General features: G+C 35.4%; 1 protein-coding gene and 1 long non-coding RNA gene across 2 annotated transcripts; one reads left to right on the top strand and one right to left on the bottom strand.

Annotated features, from left to right (window-relative positions):
- Window positions 1-1,575: 1,575 nt before the first annotated feature.
- LOC127848983 (uncharacterized) lies at window positions 1,576-14,112 on the bottom strand. Its single transcript, XR_008034832.1, has 4 exons — window positions 13,987-14,112; window positions 7,429-7,508; window positions 2,384-2,505; window positions 1,576-1,654 (listed from the first exon to the last, which is right to left on the bottom strand). It is a non-coding gene; the product is annotated as an uncharacterized LOC127848983 (long non-coding RNA).
- An 8,696-nt stretch (window positions 14,113-22,808) lies between these two features.
- On the top strand, window positions 22,809-26,517 carry LOC127849600 (uncharacterized). Its single transcript, XM_052382361.1, has 7 exons — window positions 22,809-22,866; window positions 23,687-23,826; window positions 24,445-24,581; window positions 24,882-25,018; window positions 25,212-25,284; window positions 25,566-25,728; window positions 26,009-26,517. Exons 1-7 carry the CDS (start codon window positions 22,809-22,811, stop codon window positions 26,264-26,266), a joined length of 966 nt encoding a protein of 321 aa, XP_052238321.1. The 3' UTR covers window positions 26,267-26,517.
- Window positions 26,518-27,051: the final 534 nt, after the last annotated feature.

Here is a 27,051-nt window from a genome sequence, read left to right as displayed (position 1 = left end):
GTTATGCATGTGCGTTAAGTGTCGTCCCAGATTTACCTGCGCAGTTCTGGGACGACACTTTACGCACATGTATTAAACCCCTTTTTCACAGAGCACGGCCTTTATTATTTATGATAGACGCTTGTTAAAACAAAAAAAATGTAACCCGATGAATAGATTACATTTTAGGGGTTTCGTGCATTGTGTGCCATTCTGCCAAATCTTTGGTTAAATTAACGTGTTTGTAGTGCTTGTAACTTGTTCATAATGTAGTGGGATTATTTTCTTTCTCTGCTTTGTCTCAAAGGAAATAAAGTTGAGTTATTGTGACCATTATTTATTGCTTTAGTAAACTTATTCAATTTCTACCAAACCTCTACGTCATAGGGTCACTTGAAATCCCTATCCATTCCGAGTGTGCTGTATATTTTTGTTGTTGTTTTTTAAGTCGCATTTGTCGCTGTTCTAGGAAAACAGAATGATTGAATTTTGTCGCGATTTGGGCTTATTATATTTTAACGGCGGCTTCCTGATACATTTTCTGCGAAAAAAACTAGATATTATATCCAATTATAAGGCATAGATATGGTCTGTGCTAAAATCCTGGAAAACCGTTGGTGCAAATGCAGCCGCAAAACTGCGTATAGTCTAGTTAACGGGTTTTAAGACTAGAACAATGCGCATTATCAATCGCGTATACTATGATCAACTGAAAACTACTGGCAAAACGTATTTTGAATTTTCATTCATATCAATGTCCTTGTCTCCTAAAAAATATGAGAGAATCTAACTCACGCGGTTTTCAAAGAAGAGCTAAGATTTTTTAGTCGTTTGATAATGTTCATATGCTGATTGCTAAATAAACAATTTTATTTTGCATTAAAGACTTGAGAAGAAAAGTGTTGTAAAAGTTGTCAACATTGTTTAATTAATTGAATATGTGTCTGTAGATTAATATTAATGTTCATAAAATCACTCATCAATAACGATCTGCGTAGTTTAAAGTAGACTAAAATAGAGCATGACGTCGATACGTTGATTTCAGTTTTTCTGCAGGTATCACAGCACTAATATTGAACGATACTAACTGAAGTTGTTTTGGTGCGAAATACAAGCATAATTTAATTAATAAGCTCTTAACCCAAAAATCCCAACGGCGTCACACATGATATGTATATACTCTATATATGAGTCGCGCTCTGAGAAAGGTGTGTTTACTTCATGTGCGCAAAGTGTCGCCCCAGATTAGCCTGTGCAGTCTATACAGGCTAATCAGGGACGAGACTTTCCGCTTTTATGATATTTTATGTTTAAGAAAGTCTCTTCTTAGCAAAAATACTCTTTAGGCGGAAAGTGTTGTCACCAAATAGTCTGTGAAGACTGCACAGACTAGTCTGGGACGACACTTTACGCACATGTATTAAACCCCCTTTTCAAAGAGCGCGGTTCATATACTTTCAATTTAATCTACTTTATTTATGCACACATATACGTGCGTAGCCGGTTTATACTTATCATGTAAGGTACTCGAGGCAAGTTCAATTCTTAAACATTTGAATGAACGTGTACATGTTGAAGAAATTGACAAACACTATGATAGGATGCTTTCTCTTCATTTCAATAGTTTATCAAACTAATAACAAGACGGTCGTTTCAGGATATGTCTTGGGAGAGTCTGAAATAGAATATAATTACTTAAGTACATTTATGCTCTGTAAAAATATTTATTTTATTAGCTCTCTTGAACACGAAGGGCTCAATGTGAGCTATTATAATCACCTTATGTTCTGTCTTACAGCAAAATGACAAACAATTGTATTGCAATGAACGCCGTATTTGTGGTATTCCAAAACAAAATGACAAAGAAACTAGAATCAGAAAACTCTGAATGCATCGTTAGAGCGATGATTATGTTATAGTTTTATAGCATAGTAAAGCGCAATAAGCGACTCTAAAATCTGAGATCAATGTGAGCAGTGAAGATATTAACGTGTCAAACGAATCAACATCTCTGCATGGAAGCTATATGTTTAACCCATTTATGCATAGCGTCTAGAAAAAAAGCCTTGGCAAACAGCGTAGACCCAGATGAGACGCCGCATGATGCGGCGTCTCATCAGGGTCTGCGCTGTTTGCTTAAAGAAATTTCTATAAGAAATTTTCTAAATATAGAAATAAATATACTAGACATCCCTAATTTTGTAAATAAATTGATCCAATTCAGAAGGATGGGAGAGTCCACTAGTCATAAATGGGTTATTTTGAGCGATAACTAACGTCGTTCCTGGTGAAGGATCAAGACAATTCCTTACGGACGCTGTACCATATCATTTGCGTTATGAAAAACATCGTTTACCGTTAAAGGAGTAGTAATTCTATGTGGAAATAAAGGTATGATGAATACTTGCAATTATCAACGTTGATAGCAGCAAAATTTCCCTGGCTTATTATCTGGGCAGCTGCCTGTGTCAGTCTCCGTATCACCACAGATTTGTTGGCAATAACACGGCGACTTTCGGAACGACGCTGAAAAAGGATATAGAAAGCAAAAGAATCGCAAGTCATAGAGGCATATCGACGTTAACTATAGAAATATCATTTTTATATCAGATTTTTTTCTGTCGAAACACCCATGTGCAGCAGTAGGGTTGCGTAGATAATAAATAACAAGTGCGAAGTATCTATACTGGTACGAAAGTATTTTCCGGACGAAATATATGGGGTTTTTTCTTGGATTTATTCGTTAATAATAACAGACATGTCATGAAAAATTTATTGATATATCCTGGGTTAGTTTTCTACAATCGAACGTAAACAAAACAGTTGTTTCATGTGCGCATGCGTTTGTACGAGGTCCGTATTTGGAGTCGGTAAAGGGAAGTGATTTCATACTGCACAGACTTATTTTCAGGACATTTTTATAACATGAGTTAATGGACACAATTTTTAGCTAAAAAGATACTTTTTTTATCTGAATCGTTATAATGGTGCGGATATTTTTATTGTAGGGTTCAACATGTCATAAAACTCAAAGATCCAATATGAAGTCATATTAATTTATCGATACTATTTAAGAAATAGAAAACCTCACTAAGGGCCCTATGGCAAAATAGTGACCAGCCAGGCAGCCCCAAATAGTAAATATTAAGCTGAGGCCAATATATACTATTTGGGGCTGCCTGGCTGGTCACTATTCTGCAATTGGGCCCGAAGTGAGGTTTTCTATTTCTTGTATTATACCGAACATTTTTGTGCAGATAGATGTCGATATAAATAAAAATAAATAACACAATATAAATTCCATTATTATTCATCAGTTACTATTAATAAAATATCCCGGTGTAAAACACAGATTAACATTGCTGTATAGCGCCAGCTGACTAGATGCGCGCGCATCTTTACCGGGCACTATTCAAAATAACGGACCTGTGTTGTTTATAGGTTATATTACACTAATTCCGATTCCCATAGGGTCCCATTATTAAACTGACAACTTTCACAGCATTTTTCTTGCCTTTCCGACGTATCAATTTTTCCGAACCTGGTATCATTTTAAAGATGGATCTGTCATCTTCCAATAATTGCAATCAAAAACATACCGTCTCGCAACTTCTAAGAAAGTAAATCGCTGTCGAATGAACCCACCGTAGAAAAACGTGTTTCGGAATCCTAATTTCGACAAAAGCCCCACACAATAGAAAACACACCCTCAAAAGTTCATCTTTTAAGTTAGCTTCCAATCAAAGGCATCAAAGTACTCCAGACACATACAGGATATTACAAATAACCACAAAAGACATGTCTCACATTGTTAAATGGCTTATATTCAATAAGAATAGAGTATTTAGAAATAGGCACTACTTTCGAATGGACCACGGAGGGATACACAATGATTCAGTGTAATGTAACCTTTAATATATACGCAAAGAAGAAAAAAAAATTATGTGAGGTATAATATACTGAATATAACATGCTTACAGACACAGGTTAAATAAAAATGTAATGCTTACGTTTTTTATCAATATTATAAACGATTTTATAGCAATATATATAGTTGTGTGTTACATGTCGTTAAATAGAACGTTTAGTTGCTAACGATGTGATCGGTTGCGGTTTAGCAAGTGCAGTTCTCGGTTAATTTTCCCGGAATTCTTAAGAACTATTGTCAAACCATAAGGCTTCTCCATACTCGTAGCATCAAAATCCAAGCTTGATTTCCTTCCTTGTCTTAAAGAGGCCTTTTCACAGATTTTGGCATGTTTTGAAGTTTGTCATTAAATGCTTTATATTGACACATGTAAACATTGGATTTTAAAAGCTGCAGTAAAAAATCAAAAATAAAATGTAAAAAAGGAAAAAAAGTAGGCTGCGTCAGGACTCGAACCAGTGACCCCCGGAATCCTGGAGTAAAAACGCATTAGCCTACAGTGCGTATTTTATACGTTATATAAGCAATCTTCGTAGTTTCACAAATTTAAACGACAACAACAGAACTCTCAAAATTATTCAATCGTTTCGCGTTGCAACGCTTTATAAATTTAAGGTTTTTAAATCGTCAAAAGATGCATATAATGACTCTATTAGACCATGATAAATGTTCAATTATACTTTTTCCTCACAAATATCATAACTAAAACGAAAATTTGCGAATCTGAAACAACTTTTTTCAATTTTGTCAATTTACCAAACCGTGAAAAGATCCCTTTATTAAAAAACAAGTGAGGTAACGTGTAAGACTTTTAGCAAACAACGTTCTTTCATTTTATAACACGCATCTATAACTTTGACCGCAAGTTATTCGACAACAAATTTTGACATTTAATATGTGATATTGATTCAATCAGCGTTTTTCACTTGATATGTAATTCTTTTGTACGTAACATAACAATATTGCGTCTATTTAATTCGTAGAAAATAAACAAATGACGTCCGATTCATTGATAAAAATCCCAGATTCAATATGACGTCAGAGTAATATACACTTTTGTGAACGTCATGTGTTAAATATTAATACCGTTTACGTATGTGTAATTATTATTATCGATTTAATCTTATTTTATTTTATCAATATATTTTTTGTGAAATTCCGTTGAACAGGAAGGGCAAAATTGTTACGGTATGATATGGCGCATTTTAGAATTTGTAGTTCCTGTTTAATTTCCCAGAATTCTTCAGAACGAATATCAAAACATAAGGCTAAACTCGTGTAAAAAAGAAACCGGAGCCAACGTTTTTCATGGTATTACATTGAATAAATAAGTACATTAATTATTTTACTTCCGATGATACTATGAGCCTTATTTGCAAAAAAACTGCCACAAGCAGCTTCGAAAGAATGTTGTGCGTAGTCTGAAATGTCGCGCGCCATTTTGAATTCGTTTGTCTTATACCATGGGCTTAAGTCGACAATGTTTGCGATATAATAACGCTCGCCATTTAAAATGTCGTATTGTGCGCCGATTTGAATGGTGCCTGTTGCCGTGCGAGGTCGACACATGACAATCAAAGCTACGACATGACTTAACTCTTTCAGTGCTGGAACCGAATTTTGAAGACCTTTGCAAATAGTTTGGATCCAGATAAGACGCCACAAAACGTGGCGTCTCATCTTGATCCAAACTGTTTGCTATTCTGATAGTATTCTTTGAAAAAAATGGAAGAAAATACTAATTTTAGAAATTCAGCAGACGACATTTTAGCTGACAACAACTTTCCCAGCATGCAAAGGGTTAAGACATTTTACAACGATAACCGACTCTTTAAGACGACACTCAATTGTTGATGCTGCTCTTCATGGCATATATAATCACAATAGTTCGACAATAAAATACTCAGATGTCAGGCGTCGCCTTTAATTACCGCTTGCCGTTGGAAATTAGTATTGTTCCGCACGAAACATTTCATCACCATAGTATTGCTGATCAAATAGCACCATTGATTCTAGATGTCGCGATGATATGATACAAAGCTTTGCCTCGTTGCAATTTACAGCAATCCGGATGGTATTATATATGGTATGTGGATTTTTGAACTAAAACAAAGACAATACAATATATTGCGTTTAACTAAATTGATTTTTCCCCGATTCCTGTTTACTGTATGCGTTAACAAATAACTTGTAAATAAGCATGCACTTTACCAGGCTTTTGAAACTTTCATCCATGACTGTTGAAAAAGCCAACACCGAAGTATCCATGCAATTTACCTAGCTAAAATATTATTTAAAAAAAAACTTACCTACAGTAGCCTGTGTAACGTAAACTCACCTTCAGTAACCTGTGGCAGAGTCAGCAGAGCGACGTCAACTCACCTACAGTAACCTGTGGCAGAGTCAGCAGAGCGACGTCAACTCACCTACAGTAACCTGTGGCAGAGTCAGCAGAGCGACGTCAACTCACCTACAGTAACCTGTGGTAGAGTCAGCAGAGCGACGTCAAGTCACCTACAGTAACCTGTGGCAGAGTCAGCAGAGCGACGTCAACTCATCTACAGTAACCTGTGGCAGAGTCAGCAGAGCGACGTCAACTCACCTACAGTAACCTTTGGCAGAGTCAGTAGAGCGACGTAAACTCACCTACAGTAACCTGTTGCAGAGTCAGCAGAGCGACGTCAACTTACCTTTAGTAACCTGTTGCAGAGTCAGCAGAGCGAAGTCAACTCACCTACAGTAACCTGTGACAGAGTCAGCAGAGCGACGTTAACTCACCTTCAGTAACCTGTGACAGAGTCAGCAGAGCGACGTCAACTCACCTTTAGTAACCTGTTGCAGAGTAAGCAGAGTGACGTCAACTCACAGTCAGTAACCTGTGGCGGAGTCAGCAGAGCGACGACAACTCACCTTCAACTTGTGGCAGCAGAGTCAGCATAGCGACGTCAACTCACCTTCAGTAACCTGTGGCAGAGTCAGCAGAGCGACGTCAACTCACCTACAGCAACCTGCGGCAGAGTCAGCAGAGCGACGTTCACCTTTAGTAACCTGTTGCAGAGTCAGCAGAGCGACGTCAAGTCACCTTTATTAACCAGTTGCAGAGTAAGCAGAGCGACGTCAACTCACCGTCAGTAACCTATGCAGAGTCATCAGAGCGACGTCAACTCACCGTCAATAACCTGTGGCAAAGCCAGCAGAGCGACGTCAACTTACCGTTAGTAACCTGTTGCAGAGTCAGCAGAGCGAAGTCAACTCACCGGCAATAACCTATGGCGGAGTTAGCAGAGCGACGTCAATTCACAGTCAGTAACCTGTGGCGGAGTCAGCAGAGCGACGACAACTCGCCTTTAGTAACCTGTTGCAGAGTCAGCAGAGTGACGTCAACTCACTGTCAGTAACCTGTGGCAGAGTCAGCAGAGCGACGTCAACTCACCTGCAGTAACCTGTGGCGGAGTCAGCAGAGCGACGACAACTCACCTTCAACTTGTGGCAGCAGAGTCAGCAGAGCGACGACAACTCACCTTCAACTTGTGGCAGCAGAGTCAGCAGAGCGACGCAGCCTACAAGCAGGAGCACCAGGACGAGTTTGTTCATGGTTGAGCTGTAATAGTACAAAAAAAAGAATGACGGAGCAATTTCCCACGAAGCGGCTCATTTTCGGAGCGACACGCGGAACAAAAAAGTATATTCACTGTAACAGACAGGCACACAGACAGACAGACAGACAGACAGACAGACAGACAGACAGACAGACGGACAGACGGACAGACGGACAGACAGACAGACAGACAGACAGACAGACAGACAGACAGACAGACAGACAGACAGACAGACAGACAGACAGTCAGACAGACAGACAGACAGACAGGCAGGCAGACAGACAGACAGACAGACAGACAGACAGACAGACAGACAGACAGACAGACAGACAGACAGACAGACAGTCAGACAGACAGACAGACAGATAGACAGACAAATGTACATATTCTTCATGCTTAAATACACACATTATTTTCTGTCACGTAACTAGGCATAGCAACATAAAATTAAATAACAAAAACTAGTCATTAGAAAATACAAATACAGATGAATGAATTCGAAGTTGAGAGCACGTAGGTTCTATCAAGGCGGTACTGAAGTTTATTGAATAGCATAATTAAGAATTGTATTTCTTTCAACTTAAGCGTATTTAATCAATTTACACACATTATAAATTATTGATTTATCACATGCAACTACCAACTTGTGGAATTAATATACAGATGGATTGGTTTATGAAATTTACGGCTTATATATTTGATTTCAATTTTATTTTATATAAAGTTAAAACGTAGAGACGTCAATTCGACTATTCGACGTCATCATCTCCAATCACGCCAAAGTAATATTGATGATAGTGTTGTTTATATGCAAATAGTTTCACGTGAAGTTGTTTTACATAAATTCTGAACTAAAAATAAATAAGCCATACATTGGAAAGACCTGGGTAATAACGACCGTACTTAGGCGAGTTTTTTTGTCTCAACTTTAAGTTTCTCTCATTTTTTAAGATCAGGTTGATCATCATGCGAAAGTTGATGGTCAAAGATAATTAGGCTAGTATTGAGTCTGACTTAAACCTGAGTCTCAGGAAGAATATGAGTCGTGCTCTGAGAAAACTGGGCATAATGCATGTGCGTAACGTGTCGTCCCAGATTAGCCTGTTCAGTCCGCACAGGCTAATCAGGGACGACACTTTTCGCTTTTATGACATTTTTCGTTAAAACAAAGTCTCTTCTTAGCAAAAATCCAATTTAGGCGGAAAGTGCCGTCCCTGATTAGCCTTCGCAGACTGCACAGGCTAATCTGGGACGACACGTTACGCACATGCATTATGCCCAGTTTTCTCACAGCACGACTCATATGTGCACGACGCAGTATCTTGAGTTTTTTCTCAGCGAAGTATTGGAAATGTCGGTAAGCTCTCGAGCAATCTTAACCCATTATGCCTAGTGGACTCTCCCATCCGTCTAAATTGGATCAATTTATTTCTAAAATTGGGGATGTCTAGTATATTAATTTCTATATTTAGAATATTTCTTACAGAAATTCCTTTAAGCAAACAGCACAGACCCAGATGAGACGCCGCATTATGCCGCGTCTCATCTGTGTCTACGCTGTTTGCAATGTCCTTTTTTCAGGACGCTAGGCATAAATGGGTTAAATCTAAACTACAATTTGGCTTTCGAATGCTTTTAAAATGACTTTATGTAATCTGCTAACCTCGTGATATCTTATTAAAATGTACAAGACGTAATTAATGTGTTTGCGCTTTAGGCTATTTCCCCATTTGTTGTGAATACTTTGCTGCAATTTCACTCATACTCATATATTGGTAATATATTAAAATAGTTGATGAATACATATTTTAGTTCTATAGTTTTTCGCAGTGAATCGTCTTCAGTATGATTTGAAAGATTTATTCTAAGTAATATACTTAATTAAATGATCGGTGCCTTTTTGATGTGCTATATGGCCAGTCTGATATTGCTTAGGAAAAGGTTTGATTTGATATCAATAGTCATCAACCTATATTATAATATATGGACCGTGCCCTGTGAAAAGGGGTAAAATGCATGTTCGTAAAATATCGTTCCAGATTAGCCTGCGTAGTCCGCAAAGGCTAATCAGGGACGACACTTTCCGGTTTTATGGTACTTGTCGTTTACAGAAAGTCCCTTCTTAGCAAAAATCCAGTTTAGGCGGACAATGTCGTCCCTGATAAGCCTGTCCGGTTTGCACAGGCTTATCTTTGACGACACTTAACGCGCATGCATTAAACCCCATTTTCACAGAGCACTTCCCAATATTATATTATATTTTATAAATTACATGTTTAACAAAAATAAGCAAGCAAATGACATGAACGCATATTTGGTACGCAAATGGGCAAAATCGATGTACCGATCATTGGACGTCCATATGTTACTCATACTAAATATCTCTATAAACCCTCTATATCATTAACATATACAATGTAAAATGCATTTATTCCTCAAACAATAAAAAAGTTTTTAAGCTGAAAAGTGTAAGAAGTGTCGGGAGAATGGACTTGCTAAAATACAAAACACATACTGGTATTTATATATAGAGATAACTAATTAGGATAATTAGAAGTTAACGATCATTTCTTGGACGGTTGATGGACTTGTGCAAAAACTAAATGATATTGACTTTCTAGAATATATTAATCAACATGTCCTTAAAGTATTAAGTGAAACATGGACCAACAAAAAGAGTGCAAAAAATAACCATCCAAAACTGTGAAAGCACACATGCTTATGAATATATCTAATGGAGTTAAAAAGGCTGACAAGCCAGAGGTATTTTTGTTGTTTTATAAAACCTTTTTCAAAGATAAGATATCAAGTATAAGAGTTAATGATTCTGGCATTATATGGTCAAAATAAATTAGGGATAAACATGTTGTTTCTTTTTTATAAAGATGTGAACATATGTTGCACTTAGATTGCACCAACGAATTCAAAAGTCTTGAGAGATGTAGATTTTGTTGGGTTTTTTTTCGAAGAAATTGAGAATAACATAGAACAATATTGCATCTTATGGTACACTTTTATTGTAGGAGATTTATAATCAAGAACTTGCTTATTAATCGTTTATATTATAATACAATAAACATTGAGATGATTATAACAACGTTAATACAAATTCAAATGAACTAAATTTTGGACACATTCCGAAGCGAATGAATAAAAATCATACAATTGACTGTCAAGGCCGACCAATTTCAGAGTCGGAAATATGTCCATCTGTTTTCAAACAAATAATTGCAAGTCTAGTTGACCCGATAATATTTAAATTAATTAAAATTTAATTAAAAGAGCACATAATTCTATTAAACCCGATAATATTTAAATTAATTAATATTTAATTAAGAGCACATAATTCTATTAAACCGTACCTCACAACTATATTCAATAACATTTTTGATACTGCACAATATGCTGAGAGCTGGGGAATGGGTTTCATCTCACCAATATTTAAAGGCGGACACCCGAGCAATGCAAACATTTATCGTGGAATAACTGCTAATAATATTATATCAAAGATTTGTTCTCAGATTCTTTTAAAGAGACTGGCCTGAGATGAAAATACAATCTGGCTTTTAATTTGGTAACCAAAACGGAATGAGCGCAGTCGACTGTATCTTTGTATAGTTTAAACCTATTTATTTTAGCTCGATTGCAAAGACAGTAATTCCCACTTATTTGAAATGCTCTTGAATCCGTTTTCTGGGCCTAGAACCAGTACTTGGTGTCTATATGGGCGATCGAAAGAACGCTCCCACCCGTGAGCTCCCGGTCACTAGGCGGACACCATATCCATTTCACCACGGCGACCTTTATGTAACAGTATAAACAACAAGGTATTAAATCTGGTCAAAATTATATAGAGAAAAATAGGTTAGTGTTGATTATGGATCAGGTATATCATACGAGGCTTAGAAAACAAAAAGCACGAGCATTTGCGAGTGCTTTTTCTTTTTCGTGCCGAGCATGATAGATCTGATCTATAATCAACACTAATCTATTATTCTATTTATCCCTCTTTTTATTTTGTAAACCTTTTCATATAAACAAAATTAGTTTTCGCTGTAAAAGTGGGATAAATTGCATTTTAATTGATTATGTTAAATGTTATTTGATAATCAATCTTTCATTAAAATAGTAAAATTTAGTAACATCACAAATAAGATCTAAAATTGCTTCCGCACTCAAAGCCATGTATTCATCAGTGAAATCAGCGGAAAGGCTAAACAATCAAATATCCGAAAACATCAATTCATATACTCAAGAATATGTTGAACTAGACGACCCGTACTCAAGCATACTATGCATGATGTTCGTTAATGACATCATTGAAACTATTGAAGACATTAATTTTAATATTGAAGGAATCATATTGATTAACGATATAAAATTGTCGTTAGTATCTTATGCCGATATTCAAGTCCTGTTTTTAACATCGCCCACATCAGCCCAACTAATCTCAAATGACATTGAAAACTATTTAAATAGATAAATACTGAAAATCAATATTAGATAAATAAAACGTGTTATTTTCGAAAAAAGTTATCGACCAACAAGTTTTGACTTTACTCTATATGGTGACACGCTAGAAATCGTCACATCATTCAAATACTGTGATGTTACTTTATTTGATAACGGAAACTGTTATATCACAACAAGGTAATAGAGCGCTTCATCGACCTTTATCTGTTGTAAACCAATATTGAGTTTCGAACTAAAGCAAATATAAATCTTTTTGATCAATCAGTAACCTCTGTTCTTCACTATTCTGCTGAAATCTGGGGACAAGATTCAGAAAAATAATTAGAGACTATTAATACAAACATTTTAAGAAACATTTTATGTGTCAACAAATCAACAAATCTATCAGCACTGTATGGCGAATTAGGCCGATAATGATATACATGTACCTATTTGTCATATGAAAATGACACATATTTAAATATTGGTGTAAAATGATAGTTTCATGAAAATAACATATACATTACTGTTCAGTGACGCAAATCTAAACATAACGTACAACAAAAGAAATTTTGCTAATCAAATCAATACTATGCAAGCTTGGTTTAACTTATGTTTGGACTTGGCATAAACGGTAATGTGTGAAATGTAAACGCACAATACAGAAAAGACTGTTATAAACTATCACTTCAATATTGCATATTAACAATTAAAAATTGCCTATATACAATTTTCAGTTTATTTGATTATGAAAAATTTCAGTGTGCTATTAAAAGGCTACAAGTATTATCGTAAATAAAAAGTATTCTCTATTGTGCCTCCGTAGCTCAGTGGATAAGGTGCTTTCGTTGAAACCTAGAGGTCTCCCTTTCGATCCCGGGTCGGGGCACATACATGCCAGTAATGTATCAGCGGAATGCTGACTGACAAATAAAGGCTTAGTCAGGCATTGAGACGTAATAATGAGAGAGAGACGTAAATACAAATTATAAAAATAACATTTATCATAATGAATTCAAATGGGATGTGTATTTTAAGGCAAGATGTTAAATGCATTTTTACAGTCAAGAGAATGATAAGTAACATAAATTCTTGAAATTTGTGCTATTTAATTTAGGTGTTATTTATATAAGAATATGTTTGCATGTACAAAATTATTGTGCTAGTTGTTGCTATATGCTCGTTTCCCATCATACCTGTTTTGTGTTCAAAACGTCAAATCCAAATTGTATTAACTTAATTTATGGCGACATCTCTTCAAAAATGGTTTCAAGTAGCGGTCTGTACTGAAAACACTCTAAAAATATGCCACAGGAGTACGCTATTTTTAATGCGTAACTAGCAATTTCGTGATAATATATCAAGTTTTCTCTGGTGATTGCTTAATCAATAGAGGAATAACAGCACTTCAAACTTATAATTCACAATTTCAAATGTATGAGTAATGACAAGAAGCAAACAATACAACCACAAAAAATGAAAATGTAAGCACTAACCACAACAACTCTACACTGGTTAAACGAATGCCTCCAATACAACACAAACAGCACATGCAAATTTACACCAAATTTACACGTACACTAATTAAAAAAACTGTTGTAAAAATATTATTATTATTATTATTATTATTACTATTATTATTATTATTATTATTATTATTATTATTATTATTATTATTATTATTATTATTATTATTATTACATTATTATTATTATTATTATTATTATTATTATTATTATTATTATTATTATTATTATTATTATTATTATTATCATTATTATTATTATTATTATTATTATTATTATTAATAGTAGAAGTAGTAGTAGAAGTAGTAGTATTGCTTAATCATTAAATAGAACCCATGTCTTATTATTATATGCATCACAAGCCAGAAACTTATTGAGCATCCACATCATGCTTAGTTTGAGCCCCTCGCTGTTAACATACAACACGACCAATAATATAATGACACAAAGATATTTGTTCAACAAATATATATATATACAAATATAAATGTTCAACACTTACATGTAGAATTTCTATTGCTTCACAGGCACTTATTCGAGTGTCGGAACCAAAGTGTTTGTTACCAACAGAACTCTCACTATTTTAAAGTTGAATGATATAACCAGTTACGCCCATAGCCAATCTAACTCATCGGTCATGTTACTCTAAACGAATAATGGCCCATTAGGAACCGCCTTCTCAAGTAGAACGATATCGGAGCTACTGATCATTTTCTAACAGCTGCAGAGATTATTAATCATATATTTTATTTAAATATGGATGTAATTATCTCATTAAAACACCACATATGGCGCGAACACATTTAGGATCCCTTCCAATTATTATAATTGGAAAACACGAATCAAGCTGTATTGGACCTTTTAATGGAAGCAATGGGATGATAGATATTATAGAGTTTTGTCTCTCTGATAATTATAAAACCTTTGAATGGATTTTAGTATAGTTCTGTGTTCAGTTAACGTATTTCATTTGACTTATGCGTTTGAACAGAACAACACGAACAGCAAAAAACGCTCCTTACGCGCATGAACGATGTCATTTACATTTGCATGTTCATACAATATCATAAATGTGATCAGATTTCAAATCCACTTTTAAAATATATAATTAAACACTAACTGTTTTAATAAGATGCAAGCTTCAATCTACTGCTCTCTCAAATTTATATCCAGCAACAATAATTTTGGAGACATGTTTGCCATACCCTCGATTGTCTTTAAACTGGATATATTCCTTTGAAGACGTCATTAAATTAGTCCACTTTAATGGTTGTGCTAGTAAATCAGCTCGATAAAAGAGTAAGGCTTCCGAAATTTGTAAATATCGTTTTGTATTTAGTTGATGCGTGCATTGTACCTGTAAACAGGTATATAATAAATTTATATAGATCCATATTTACTTGGGAAACGCGTTAATTATTGCTACAGACGGTTGTTTAATCGAACTTTGTTTTGAGTAAGTAGCCTCCAAATTATAAGCTGTAACTAATATAAGTCGAAGAAGAAACAGCGTCCAGACTCAATATGTCAATGTTTATTCATCAGTTTACCTTAATTTTGGATCAATAACAATGTAGTTTTGATACACACAATAAAAAGTAAAGGGCATTTCCTCCGTATATATAAACGAAATAGCTAATTAGTTCTTTGTATTGAAAATTTCATCATATTTGCATCTGTGAGTTATATATTAATATTAATTGTATATATTTTGAAATATAGGTATATATGTTACTTACGCAAGTTGAACATTTAGCAAAGAGATTTAACTCAGTAATTAATCAAGAAATATATAAAGTGATATTATTTAAATGGTTTTTAAACAGTTGATACATTATTCGCACAGGCCTTTCCATATACGATTCTACGTGGAAAGCCGGCATGCCGTTATGCTCAATGGATTCTTGATTTGGAAATGCGTATGATTCATGATCCATCGATCACCGGCACAACATCAGGTATTTGAAATGTAATCGAACAAATGTAAATTCGCTTATAAAACTTTGGCGCACATAAAAGGAGTTGATGGTGGTTGTGAGCTGAATGGATGCCTTCCACATGGTCCAGTCGTCAAATTGCCAACAATATGTTTGTTTTTACATAGCCATACAATCACATTAAAGGACAAGTCCTAATACATCCGAGAAACATCGTTTGCATGTCAATTCTGTATCAAGGTATATTTAGGATGATCTAGCGAGGTCTTTTTTCTATGGCACAATTGCGAACCTGAATAAGGTGAATGTATCGTTTAAAGGGGTATGCAATTGTTCTTAAAACAGCTACCTTAAAGACAGTTCAAGCTTATTCAATTTTTGTGTCTTAAATCTAAAACAATTGTTTTAAGAATACATGATAAAGGTCTGACACATATTGTACCGTTTTTCTAAATTACAACAAACCCATGTTTGTATAGGAATCAGTTGATTTGACATAACATAGTATTATGCTCCGTTCTCGGTGATGTTTTGTTTTGGTGTTAAAGGGGCCTTTTCACAGATTTTGGCATTTTTTTAACTTATTCATTAAATGCTTTATATTGATAAATGTAAACATTGGATCGTAAAAGCTCCAGTAAAAAATCAAGAATAAAATTAAAAAAAAAAAGAACGTTGCCCGGAGCAGGTTTCGAACCAGTGACCCCTGGAGTCCTGCCAGAGTCCTGAAGTAAAAACGCTTTAACCTACTGAGCTATTCCGCCGGGTTCACATGCTAGACTTATTTTATACGTTATATAAGCAATCTTCGTAGTTTCACAAAATTTAACGACAAAAACAGAACTCTCCAAATTATTCAATCGTTTCGCGTTGCAACGCTTTATAATTTTTAGGTTTTAAAATTGTCAAAAGATGCATATAATGGCTATATTAGAGCATGGTAAATGTTCAGTATTACTGTTTCCTCACAAATATCATAACCAAAACGAAAATTTGCGAATGTGAAACAACTTTTTTCAATTTTGTCAATTTACCAAAGCGTGAAAAGATCCCTTTAAGCGCTTATTATTTGAGTCGCGTTCTGAGAAAACTGTGCATAATGCATGTGCGTAAAGTATTGTCCCAGATTATCCTGTACAGTCCACGCAGGCTAATCAGGGACGACACTATCCGCCTAAATTGGAATTTTGCTAAGAAGAGACTTCATTTAAAAGAAAAATGTCATACAGGCGGAAAATGTCGTCCCTGGTTAGCCTGTGCAAACTGCACAGGCTAATCTGGGGTGACACTTTACGCACATGCATTATTCCCAGTTTTCCCAGAACTAGGATTGTATTTTGATGTTGTTGATTTGGCAAGCTGTTGTGCTTATTTAAAATCGATTTTATATAACGCTTCGAAATTAAATGATAGAGTTGAAACGTTTTATATGACATATCGTTTTGCGTAAGTTAACCAAGTAACACATGTCATAGTTCGTTTATAGAAGCAAGTTTTCATTTATTTTATTACTAATGCATTCAGGGTCCCATATTGAACTGCGACTGTTTTAAGTTATGATTCATAACGAGTTTGCTAATATCTTTTTAATGGCCATCTCGACAAGTTTTACTCGGAATTACACACGAATCACATGTTGTTTTGTGTAACCATATTTAAGTCTAGTCTTATTTCATGCTCAACCCTTCACCCTTATACACGCACTTTGAGACTTTTTTAGTCCCTTAGACAATCTAATTAATAACTTTAAAATCTTCTTTACTAGAATCGAGTTTTAAAGGCTTCATTTCAAACCTAAAGATACTGATGAGCAGCAAACAGCATACAACCTGAACAGACTGCGAGTTACTCGCAGGCTGTTCCGGTTTAATGCTTGTTGCAAACGCCATTTTCACTTTGCTTCTAATGGAGAAATGGTATACACATCGTACCGGGCAGTAAAATGACTTGTGTATGGAGTTGCAGTGCTTAATTACATGCAGGTTTATTTGATGAAACATTGTAGAAAATTGTTTCTAACAGACATTTATTCGAAATCAAAAGAACATACAAACACATTGCTTTTGATAGAAAAAAAACATTTATCATATAGTTTCTGCATTCGATACCTTATAATGCAACCTGATCAATATGGTCGTGAAAAGAGAAGTTTGTGTCGTATATTAATTTTGTTATATATATGATTCTTCGAATCTGCTTTGCTTCTACTATAACATGCTGGTCTATTTGAACTTTTAAAGACAGTAACATGATACCTTTGGAAAGGGCATGTGATGTATTGTAAATAGGACTTGTCTTCCTTTAAATTTCCTGTCTCAACCAGATGTTACCTGAACTTGAGATCATATCGTGTTATATTCTGGTTTCTGTAAATTTTACATAAACACAATGCATCTGAATGCAAAGCAGTGTATCCTATGGTATGATATATAGTATAGGTGACCAGTATGATTACAAGTATGATGACCAGTTAATGACTAGTATGATGACCAGTATGATGACTAGTATGATAACCAGTATGAGGATAAGTACGATGACCAGTACAATTACTAGTATGATGACTAGTATGATGACCAGTATGATGACCAGTATGATGACCAGTACGATGATCAGTATGATGACCAGTATGATGACCAGTGCGATGACCAGTACGATGACCAGTATGATGACCATTTTGATGACCAGTACGATGACCAGTATGATGACCAGTACGACGGCCAGTATGATGACAAGTTTAATGACCAGTATGGTGACCAGTATAATGACCAGTACGATTACCAGAATGATGACCATTATGATGACCAGTACGATGACCAGTATGATGACCAGAATAATTGCCTGAATGATAGCCAGTGAGATGACCAGAGTAAGGAGCAAAGTGATGACCAGAGTGGTGACCATGTTGATGACGATGGTGTTGACCTTTATGATGACCAGTATGATGCCAATTGTGATGACAAGCTTGATGACCTTTATCGTGACAAAATAAATGACAAGTATGATGACCGGAAAGATGATGGCCAAAGTAAAGACCATTATTCTTACCAGTTTGTTGACCAGTATGATTATCGGTATAATGAGAAGAATGGTGGCCAGTATTCTAACTAGTTTACCAATATGATGAGTAATTAGCATATTGATGACAATATTTATAACCAGTTTGATGCTCAGTATGAAGACCAGAGTGAAACAACCATAAAACAGGCAATTATTATGATCAGTATGCGGACCCGGATAATGACCAGTATGATGACCTGAAAATAACCATTATTATTACCAGTATGATAACCAGAGTGATTGTTAAAGAAATGACCAGAGTGATGATCAGACTGATGACCAGAGTGATGACCAGTATGATGTCAAAGTATATGACCATATTGATGACCAGTAAGATGACCAGAGTGATGACCACTATGATGACCAGTATGATAACCAGTAGGGTAATAAACAGTTAAGATCCCGTTCTACTTTATCGTCTCGATATCACACTTAAACACAATATATAGATCTATTCCTCCCATATTATATGGAAACCACACGTATACACAATGCGCGTAAAGACCTCACCTTACCGTATTGTTTCAATACCACATTTACACATAATGCAAGTGAAGACCACACCTTACCTTACTGTTTCGATACCACATTTACACATAATGCAAGTGAAAACCACACCTTACCTCATTGTCTCGATACCACATTTACACCTAATGTAAGTGAAAACCACACGTTACCTTATTGTTTCGATGCAACATTTACACATAATGCAAGTGAAGACCCCACCTTACCTCATTGTCTCGATACCACATTTACACATAATGCAAGTGAAGACCGCATCTAACGGTGTTGTCTCGATACAACACTTGCATGTACACTAGACTACACTATGCTTACCTGGACTACACTACACAAAACTACACTAGACTAGACTTGACTTAACTATTCTAGTCTATTATACAATGCACTACACTCTGCTACGCTATACTGAACTTGGCAGCACTGGACTGCAACGGACTGCACTGGACTACACTGGACTGCACTGGAAAGCACTGGCCCGCACTGGACTGCAATGCACTAGATTATACCAGACTATGGTAGCATAAAATTTGACAAGAGCAAGAACGTAAACCTGAACAGAATACACCAATATACATCGCAACTGTCAAAATCACACCACAACACTCTAGCCCCCAGCACACCACTATACACCTTTCTATATCACACCACTCTACACCACACCACTATACACCACACCTCATTACACCATACATGTCACCACCACACAACTCCACTTGCCACCAGAATACTCTACACTACACCACTCTACACCACACTACTCTACACTGCACCACTCTACACTGGAAAACTCTATACCACATCACTCTAAAACATACCACTCTACACCACACAACACAACTCAACGCTGCAGCACTCCACACCACACTACTCTACACAACACAATGTTACACCACATAGCCTGCATCACACCACTATACACAACACTATTCTTCACCACACCACTATGCACCATATCACTCTACACCACACCACAACACTCTACACTTCACTACTCTTCACCTCACCACTCTGCACAACACCAATCTAAACTACACCACTCTACACCACACCACTCTACACCACATCACATTACACAATTCACGTTTACACCAACCCACAACCAGTATACACACCAGTACTCTACACCACATCACTCTACATCATACAACTCTTCACCATACCACACCACTCTGCACCACACTACTCTACACATCACCACACAATCTTACACCACACCACTCTACACTACACCACTCTACACCACACCATTCTACACAACACCTCTTAACACCACACCACTCTACACCACGCTACCATACACCACTCCACTCTACACCACACAAGTTTACACCGCTCCACTCTACAACACACCACTCTACTCTATTCCATACCACTGTACACCAAACAACTCTGCACCAAACCACTCTACACCACACCACTCTACACCATACCGGTCTATACCACACCACTCTACATTGCACCACTCTGCACTGAACCACTTTACACTTATCCAATATACACTGCACCACTCTACACTGCATCACTTTTAACTGCACCACTCTTCACCACACAACACCACTCTACACTACACCACTCTACACCACACCACACCACTCTACACAGCACCAGTCTACAATGCAGCACTCTACACTGCACCACTCTACACCACACAACTCTTCACTGCACAACACCAATCTACAACACATTACTCTACACGGTACCATTATACACTGAACCACTCTACACCACACAACTATACGCTGCACCACACCACATTGCATTACTCTACATCCCACCACACCACTCTATACTACACCACTCTACACTACACCATTCTACACTACACCACTCTACACTACACCACTCCACATAACACCACCTCAATGACCATGTGATAGTTTGTATAATGTTACTTACAATTGCTTTTCTAACACTGTCCTTAAGGTAGCGCACCTCTAATGGGCACATATCCAAATATAATCTAATTAATTATTTTCTTAATCAGCATCATTTCACTGAACTACATGCAAATTTGTAGGTAGGCTTTCCATGCTTTTTAAAAAAATATACCGATTTTTTCAAAACCACCCCCACGCTCGGCTTTTGTCCAGTTTATTTTCACACCTGGGGTATATAAAAGTTCCATAATTCATTCGAATTTCCAAATATGGGCATGCAGTTGGTGTGTACAGATGCTGTAAAGGTGTTTAAAGTTTAAACAAGATGAAATAAGTATTCTTTTACAGACATTTATTTTTTACAAATTTTTATCTATGGAAGAGCGCCATGAAATATAAGTGATTTCAGCCAAGTAAAATTTGGGTCGGTTAAATACAAAGTGTCATAAAATTCGCCTTAACCACTAGGCTACGGCACCTAATAGTAGGCTCTTCAACCTTCGAAGAAATCGCGGGAAATCATTAGAGGTGCGCTACCTTAAGTTAAAACTACTAATGCAACTGTCATATCCCTGAATGCAGTCTTCGCAAAAAATTCATTTAGTTATAAGTAGGATAATTATTTCCAAACTTTATTTTTTACTTAAGCTTGCTGCTTGAAAAAAAGTAGTTTATTGTTGTTAAATATCTAAGCAAATACATCAGGTTATTTAACTGCTCTCTAAATAAAATCAGAAAGTGATTATTATTTACCAAAATGAATCACAAATAATAAAATTAAAAACTTTTAAACTTTTTTTTAGGCACCTATATATTTGCCAATATACACTATGGTTTTAGCAGTCTCTTCAAAAGACTCTTAACCATGAACGTCTGAAGTCATTTAACCCCAAGGTCTGTTAATCTGTTTAAAATTTCTGGTCCATATTCCACTTAAAGGGCACTCAACTTCAAATTGGTAGTTGACCTGTTTTTGTGTCTGGCCAGAAAGGCCAGTATTCGGTTCGATCCCCACCGTGGGAGCGTTCTTTAGATCACCCCCAAAGACACCAAGTACTGGTTCTAGGCCCAGGAAACGGACTCGAGAGCGTTTATGAATTATTGAGTTATTGAATTATTGAATTATTGAATTATTGAATTATTGAATTATTGAATTATTGAATTATTGAATTATTGAATTATTGAATTATTGAATTATTCATTAATTCATTAATTCATTAATTCATTAATTCATTCATTCATTCATTCATTCATTCATTCATTCGTATATTTCAATCTTTTTTATCGATTTATATTTAATTCACATTATTTTGTAAATATATAATAACACATGGCAATAAATATAACACAAATAATGTCTATACATTTCATTTTAGTACAAACATATTAATTTATTGATCTATATTATATTCATTTATACAAGTGCAATTACTTTGTCAAAATGATGAAACCAATAAAAGGAACAGAGATACCCGGTAGTAAAACACAAAGGTGTTAGTGTACCTCATTTACATTCTTCCATTAATTTGTTTTACAGTCATGTCTATTGAAACAGCGAATTTATCATCGGCTTATCTCAACATGAATGGTTGATTAAAGACGGCAACGATTGAAATATTGATAATTATCACATGATTACAACAAATGAATATTGCCTTTTATCTTTTAACGCCACGTGAAAAAACTGTTAAGAATATCTAATTTCAATTAATTTGATTGAAATGTCGAAAACGGAAACGATTTACATATGGCTAATTATTAAATTATTACTCCTAATTTTGCTTTTTATCTGTTAACGCCGCGTGACAAACATGTGACAACAAGTTGAGAAATTTGAGGAGGATGTGATTTCTCCACGTGTATATAAACCAAATTTCCGTTGTGTAAATAAAAATCATTGTGTTCTGTTAAAAGTAAGTTGTGATTTAAAAATGCAGTACAAGGTGATTGAATTCGTGTTGTTCCTTGTGTGTGGATTGTGCAACGCAGGTATGGCAATATTTTAAATGTTTGGATGTCTATTCAATACAATTGTTAAATATATGTATATTATTGGTTATATGTATAGTAAAATATATATTTGTATATTCATAATCAAGAATATCTATTGTCATTCAATAAAAATAACATACCGCTGTGTTATTCAATATATACGATACAGAATTAAAAATAATGTTTCGATAAAAAAAAATTCGTTAACATGAAAAAAGCTTATGGCAGGTGACAAAAATGTATTACAAAGTTATTTAACAACCATTTCAAAACAGGCACGCTTTTAAGCACAGCTTATTATTATATATTATAGGTTTATTTATTCATATTTATGACTTAGTATAGTACGCAGGCTTTTTTGTTATATTTTCAATAATTTTGAGTTTGTGTTGGTTAACACAGATGCCATACAGTGTTTTCTCGGAAAGGACAATACATATTGTTTAATTGTGTTGCGTTAACAGTTTTGTTGTTGACATATTTTTGCTAAATATATAGTTACACCACAAATGTGAACACGTGTACACGGACAAATATTACAGCAATTATAGCCAAAAAAAGTCAACGTCAAGAGTTTCAAACGGAAACATAAAACATAGTAAGTGTATAGTGTGTTGTGATCTAAGCTCTTTTCGAACACATTCCCTGTACGTGTTGAGATCCTTTTTGCGAATCATAAACAACTATTTTAAAAGTAGCTATCACTACATGATTAACGTTGAAATTTAGGTAAGACATTATAGGTACATCAATCGTGTTCAACAAATTGATAACAAACAACAAGGTATTTGATGACCGTCATATTTTTTTCTTCTAGACATCCGATGCTTTCCTAATGGCACCATAGTGGTTCCTAATCCCGGTGGCCGATTCAACAAGGTAGATGTGAATTCAACGACGTGTCGTCTGCGAGAGCTCAAGGTGAACGAGGAGGTCTGGCTCGACAACTGTCAAATGGTAAGGTAGATGTTCAAAGAAATCATTACTGATTACATAATAGAAATGGTTCGTGCTCTTTGAAATGAGGGTTTAATGCATGTGCGTAAATTGTCGTCCCATATAAGCCTGTGTCGCCTGCACAGGCTAATCAGGGAGGACACTTTCCGCCTCTATGATATTGTTCGTTTAAAGAAAGTGTGAAAGTGACCTGATTAGCATGTGACGACACTTTACGCACAAGCATTAAACCCTCTTTTCACAGAGCGCGGCTCAAATGCAATTATTAAGAACTGCATTTGATACAGAAATTTAAGCAGATACACAGTTTTTTATTTCTTTTGTAAGCCGATAACTCTCATTTAATAAGCGAGTTTTTATAATGTATGATATATACGATTATGTTTTTTTTCAAAGACCGCAAAACTTGTATGAAAAATTATCTTAAACGTACGCTTTAAATTGTATATATTATGTATATTTTTTTAAATGTATTGTATCCTATATGACATTTGCAACCAAAAACAACTCGTTTACTAAGACTATAAACCACTAATGTTATTCCTAAAAATAAAACAATTTCTAAACAGAAAGATTGGATAAGGGGAACTATTATATTTATATGGTTTTATTATACAGGACGCTAATCACACGGTGACATTCTTGAAACTTGTGGAGCCGGGTATTCTCACGGGCGATCTCATTCAGTCTTTCGTCTGCAAACAGATCCCGGAAGAGGGCGTCATTCTTAACGTCAGTGTGGGCATCAAAGTAACGTAAGTATTGCAATAATGTGTGTCGTGCAAAAGATAATTTCAAAAGAATGAGTACGTTGGGACCAAAACTGCATAACGGTATATTTTTGTTGACTGCAAAATGCAAAATAAATTATCATACATTTACCAAGTTAAAATGTATCAGTTTAAAGCCTTCAAAACATAGTATTGTTAATAACTTAACTGTCATGATTGAACATGAACAACTGACTATGCAAAGTCATTTAAAAATTGATTGTAAAAAACGCCTTTAGTGTGTACTTGTAATCAATTAAAATGTACAGAAATTGTTATTTTCAGGGAGGACCCATCGATACCCACAAAGGAGCAGGTGTTGGATAACGGAGTCCGCATAATAACGCGTCTTGGGGAAAACACTTCCGGTGCAAAGGTTCCCGCACAAGACGCTAGAAAGATCGTCTGGGACATACAGATAGGTAAACGAACACACATACTTGCAGTTTTTGATACTAACTTTTCAGAGAAATTTTATGAGAAAATATTACGAATGTGAATTATAATATACATTAAAGATGCTACTGATAACGGGACCAAAAACGTTGGAAAAAAGTACTGATTTTAAAATAGTTTTTCAAAGTAATTTCATTAAAAGCTTGTTTGCGATTTCAGCGGAATTCCGGATCATACCGGAAGTGTGCAGCTACATGTCTAAAAGCGGCCCCGTGATCCTGCTTCAGAACGGGTAAGATATACTAGTTAAAAGAGGTACAATATAATTTCTTTTTTTAATTGGAAATACAATTATTTAAAACTAATTACGCCAATTGACGCTCTCGTTTGGTGTCAAATCAATTTTTTCTGATTTACAATGTTTAATTTCTTGAACGCCTGGTCAATATTATTTGGTATCAGTGAACACTTTTCTACTTTCTTAACCTATAAAGCTTTGGTACAATTATTTTGCATGATTTTGTAGTACCTGTGGCGATCTACCCGCATAGTATATTTAGGTTTTCATTACAGATGCAGCAAGGCTTCCGGTCAGGTGTCGAACTTTGTTACCGGTGCCAGCGGCGGCTTTCTGTGGGTATTTCCGGCCAGTTTCAGCGACCGAGCCTCCAATGACGTCGCTATAGTATGTTCCGTAAGGGTGTGTCTTCCCAGTGACTCAGATAACTGCAATGCGGTAAGTGGAAATAGATATACATTTCTTGTGGCTAGTGGTGAAACAAATAAAAATAAGGATAGCCTTGTTTTTATTTCAAAACAATATATATCCTTTGCCTAATTACATGAGAATTTATCTCCAGAATAAAAAGCAATCGACACAAATCGTTGTTAATTTTAGGTGGAATCCTTATTTACAAAACAAATATTTTTTACGGTACACTTCTTAACTGTCTTGTGAGTATTTGAAGAGCATTTAATAAATATTAACGCTAATTTATTGGTTTTTGTTATTTCAGAATTGCGAAGCAAACAGAAACAATAACCGGCGTCGACGCCGAAATACGCAGAAACGATCCACCTTCGGTCTGAGGTCAGAGGTCGCCATCCTCACGATCCAGTTTGATACGCCGGAAGTGACGTCACTCGTTAGAAATTCGCAGTGTCCGATGGTGACACCGACCTTGTGGATGATAACGCCGTTGATATTTCTTGTTATGGTTGTGCTGCAGCATTTACAAATTGACTGTGACTTACATATGCAAGAACTAGATTGAATAACCCTGCAAACTAAATATATAGCCTGTATTTATAATGTAAATATTGTACATAACGAGTTACTAATTGCTATTCGTCAGGTATACTAATTGGTACGATTGTTAAGCTTCATCCCTAGCCATGATCGATCTGCTTGGTAGGATAGATATTCATATGTATTATACATTATATATTACCACATTTTGTAGTACGTCGTCACCGACTGGCTCATGTTTCTTTTCGAGTGTGCCTGATGGGAACGAACGTCATTGATAAATGCTCCAGTTTCGTAATTTCTTTAAAACAAATGTCTTTGTTGATTCATGGAGTTGAATCGGTTATGCATGTATTTCTTTCGTATTGATATTATTAATTAAATGTTGAGCAATGTATAAATATTAAACTAAATAATAAATACAACATGTCAAACCTTAACCTATATTGCCTTGTCAGTATAATATGTGTGGAATGGAGAGGTGTGTTGGGTGTCCTGCATAAAGGGTTCCCACTATTTTCTCTGTTTCCGTTTTGATTCTTTTGTAGTAAAGTATCGAGGCATTTTTAACAACATGTCACAAATTATTATAATCGATAAATCCTTGTTTAAAAATAGAACCTGAAATGGCCAAACTTAAATGAAATCAAATAAGACACAATACTATGATAGAATTAAATATTATTTGAATAATTATGGAATATTCCATTAAAATAAGTTTTAATTCGCACATTTGCCGACAGTATGATCGCTGTGTGTGGCATTGTTTCTGTGTTACCAATGCAAGATAAAATACAATCGATTGCTGAT

The sequence above is a fragment of the Dreissena polymorpha genome, chromosome 1, assembly GCF_020536995.1.
Source record: "Dreissena polymorpha isolate Duluth1 chromosome 1, UMN_Dpol_1.0, whole genome shotgun sequence".
NCBI classification, from domain to species: Eukaryota; Metazoa; Mollusca; class Bivalvia; order Myida; family Dreissenidae; genus Dreissena; species Dreissena polymorpha.
Note: the sequence above shows the minus strand (reverse complement) of the source record. Positions and strands in the feature narration are given on the sequence as shown.

What these genes read in the sequence shown, in the direction of transcription:
- LOC127849600 (XM_052382361.1), top strand. Translation starts at nt 22,809, where the DNA reads ATGCAGTACAAGGTGATTGAATTCGTGTTGTTCCTTGTGTGTGGATTG. An exon ending in GGCTCGACAACTGTCAAATG is followed by an intron (nt 23,827 to 24,444) that starts GTAAGGTAGATG and finishes TTTATTATACAG; the next exon opens with GACGCTAATCACACGGTGAC. An exon ending in CGTCTGGGACATACAGATAG is followed by an intron (nt 25,019 to 25,211) that starts GTAAACGAACAC and finishes TTGCGATTTCAG; the next exon opens with CGGAATTCCGGATCATACCG.